The sequence below is a fragment of the Littorina saxatilis genome, linkage group LG3, assembly GCF_037325665.1.
Source record: "Littorina saxatilis isolate snail1 linkage group LG3, US_GU_Lsax_2.0, whole genome shotgun sequence".
Classification (NCBI taxonomy): Eukaryota; Metazoa; Mollusca; class Gastropoda; order Littorinimorpha; family Littorinidae; genus Littorina; species Littorina saxatilis.
The window spans coordinates 64263482-64265338 of NC_090247.1; the positions used below are offsets into that span (position 1 = coordinate 64263482).

General features: G+C 51.4%; 1 protein-coding gene across 1 annotated transcript in view; it reads right to left on the reverse strand.

Moving 5' to 3' along the window:
* Window positions 1-481: 481 nt before the first annotated feature.
* Window positions 482-1857, reverse strand: part of LOC138961278 (uncharacterized) — a 2028-nt gene continuing 652 nt past the window's right edge. The window contains exon 1 of the mRNA XM_070332881.1: window positions 482-1857. This exon is cut by the window's right edge and continues 652 nt beyond it. Within this exon, the coding sequence (XP_070188982.1) occupies window positions 482-1857 (1376 nt within the window).

Below are 1857 nucleotides of genomic sequence, written 5' to 3' on the forward strand. Positions count from 1 at the left end.
AGGCCAAGTAGTAAAAACAGGTAGTTAAAAGTCAGGTGTAAGCACGAAGCGTTGAGCGTTGGTGGCGTGAGAGCAAAACAAAACGAAGCAACCTCAGCAGAATAAACGCAGTAGAGAAGCAAGCAATGTAAGGCAGACCGCTCACCCAGCACAACACCGCACAGACACAAGACACAAGACACGTAGAAATGTGAGCGAAAACTCGATGTGAGAGCGAGTTGACAAATGCGACCTCTCTCAAGCTCGTCGGAAATACACTGATTCAGCCCTCTATCACATGCTCCTGGATGATGTTCTGTTGTCTGGTAGTGAGGTCAGCTGCTACAGTGATGTTCTTCCTTCTAAGCGCTTATCTGCCTGCAGTTGTGAGCACTTCTAATTTGTCGGACCATCTTGCAAATCTTGCAATCATTGGTTGTGGCCTTGCTGGGTTGCTGTCGTGCTTTTTGTTTCCTGCTTCTTCTTCTTCTTGCGTTCGCCGTCACACCATCAGTTTAGTCTGCGAGACGAATGACGTCGTGGCTTCCAGGTCTAGTCTGCTCCCACAGAGTTTGGTGCGGAGAGGGACTGATGCTGGCCACACTTTGTCTCTGATTGGTTTGAGTTGGGGGCATGTCATTAAGACATGTTCTGGAGTCTGGTCTTCCAGACCACAGGGACAGGTTGGTGATGGGGTCAGCTTCAGCTTCCTGAACATGTGGGCGTTGAGGCGACAGTGACCAGTTCGTAGTCGCATGATCACTACTTGCTGCCATCGTTCTAGGAGATGATATGCGTCTCTCGTGGATTGTGGTCGCATTGCTGCCTTCACGAGGGTTTTCTTTTCAGCGAAGCTGACTGGGTTGTCTGGTTGTTCCTCCCTGGCTCCGAGTTTGGCGAGCTCATCAGCTGTTTCATTGCCTGGAATTCCGCAGTGTGCTGGAACCCATTGCAGGACTACTCGTCGAGTCTTGGCAAGCTCCTGGAGTTTCTCCATCAGACGAGGAAGTTTGTTTCCTGCAAGGGCTTCCAGGGCAGACAGTGCATCGGAGAGGAAAACAACTTGGGGGCATTCGCTTTCCGAGTCGTGAATCATGGAGGCTGCTTGCATGATGGCCTGAACTTCTGCTGCATAGTTTGAGCAGTACTTTCCTGTTGGTATCCCTGCTGTAGAAGTGTGCCCCTCAGGAGATCTGACAAGTACACCTGCTCCTCCATTGGCCACGGCGTTTGTTGCTGAACCGTCTGTATACGCGTGGATCCAGGCGTCTTCAGGGTACCGTTCAGCAATCATGGCGAGTGTTAGGGTGCGCCTGGCAGTGTCGTTCTGGGAATCTCTTGAGGTAACGTAGGGGACTGTGGTGGAGATGTGAAGATTCTTGTAGTCTTCATTCCATGGCTGCGGCAGATCTGAGAAGCTGATTGGTAGTGCTGATGTAGGTACAGAGGCTTGGTGCTCTCTGGCAAGTCTCTTGCTTTCATGTAAGAAGCTGCTGCGCTTGAGGCGGTTCTTTGTTAGGTTATCCATCCTCTTCTTCATCGGATGTGCAGGCAGGCACTTGAATTTCTCTGTCTGAACCATGACCTTGGCGTCTCTTCTCTGACTGAGGGGTTGAATGGCAGCAACTTCTTCCATGGCCTTTATTGGTGTGGATCTCATCGATCCAGTAATGATCCTGAGGGCTTGGTTTTGGACCCTGTCCAGTGTCTGCTGGTGGGTCTTCGCTGCTGCAGACCAAGCTGTGTAGCCATACTCAAGATGGGGCCTGACTGCTCCCTGGTAGACTCGCTTGAGTATCTCTTCGTTTGCTCCCCAGCTGGTTCCGGCTAGCTTCCGCATGATGGCAAGCTTGCGCCTGGCCTTTGCTTCAGCATTGT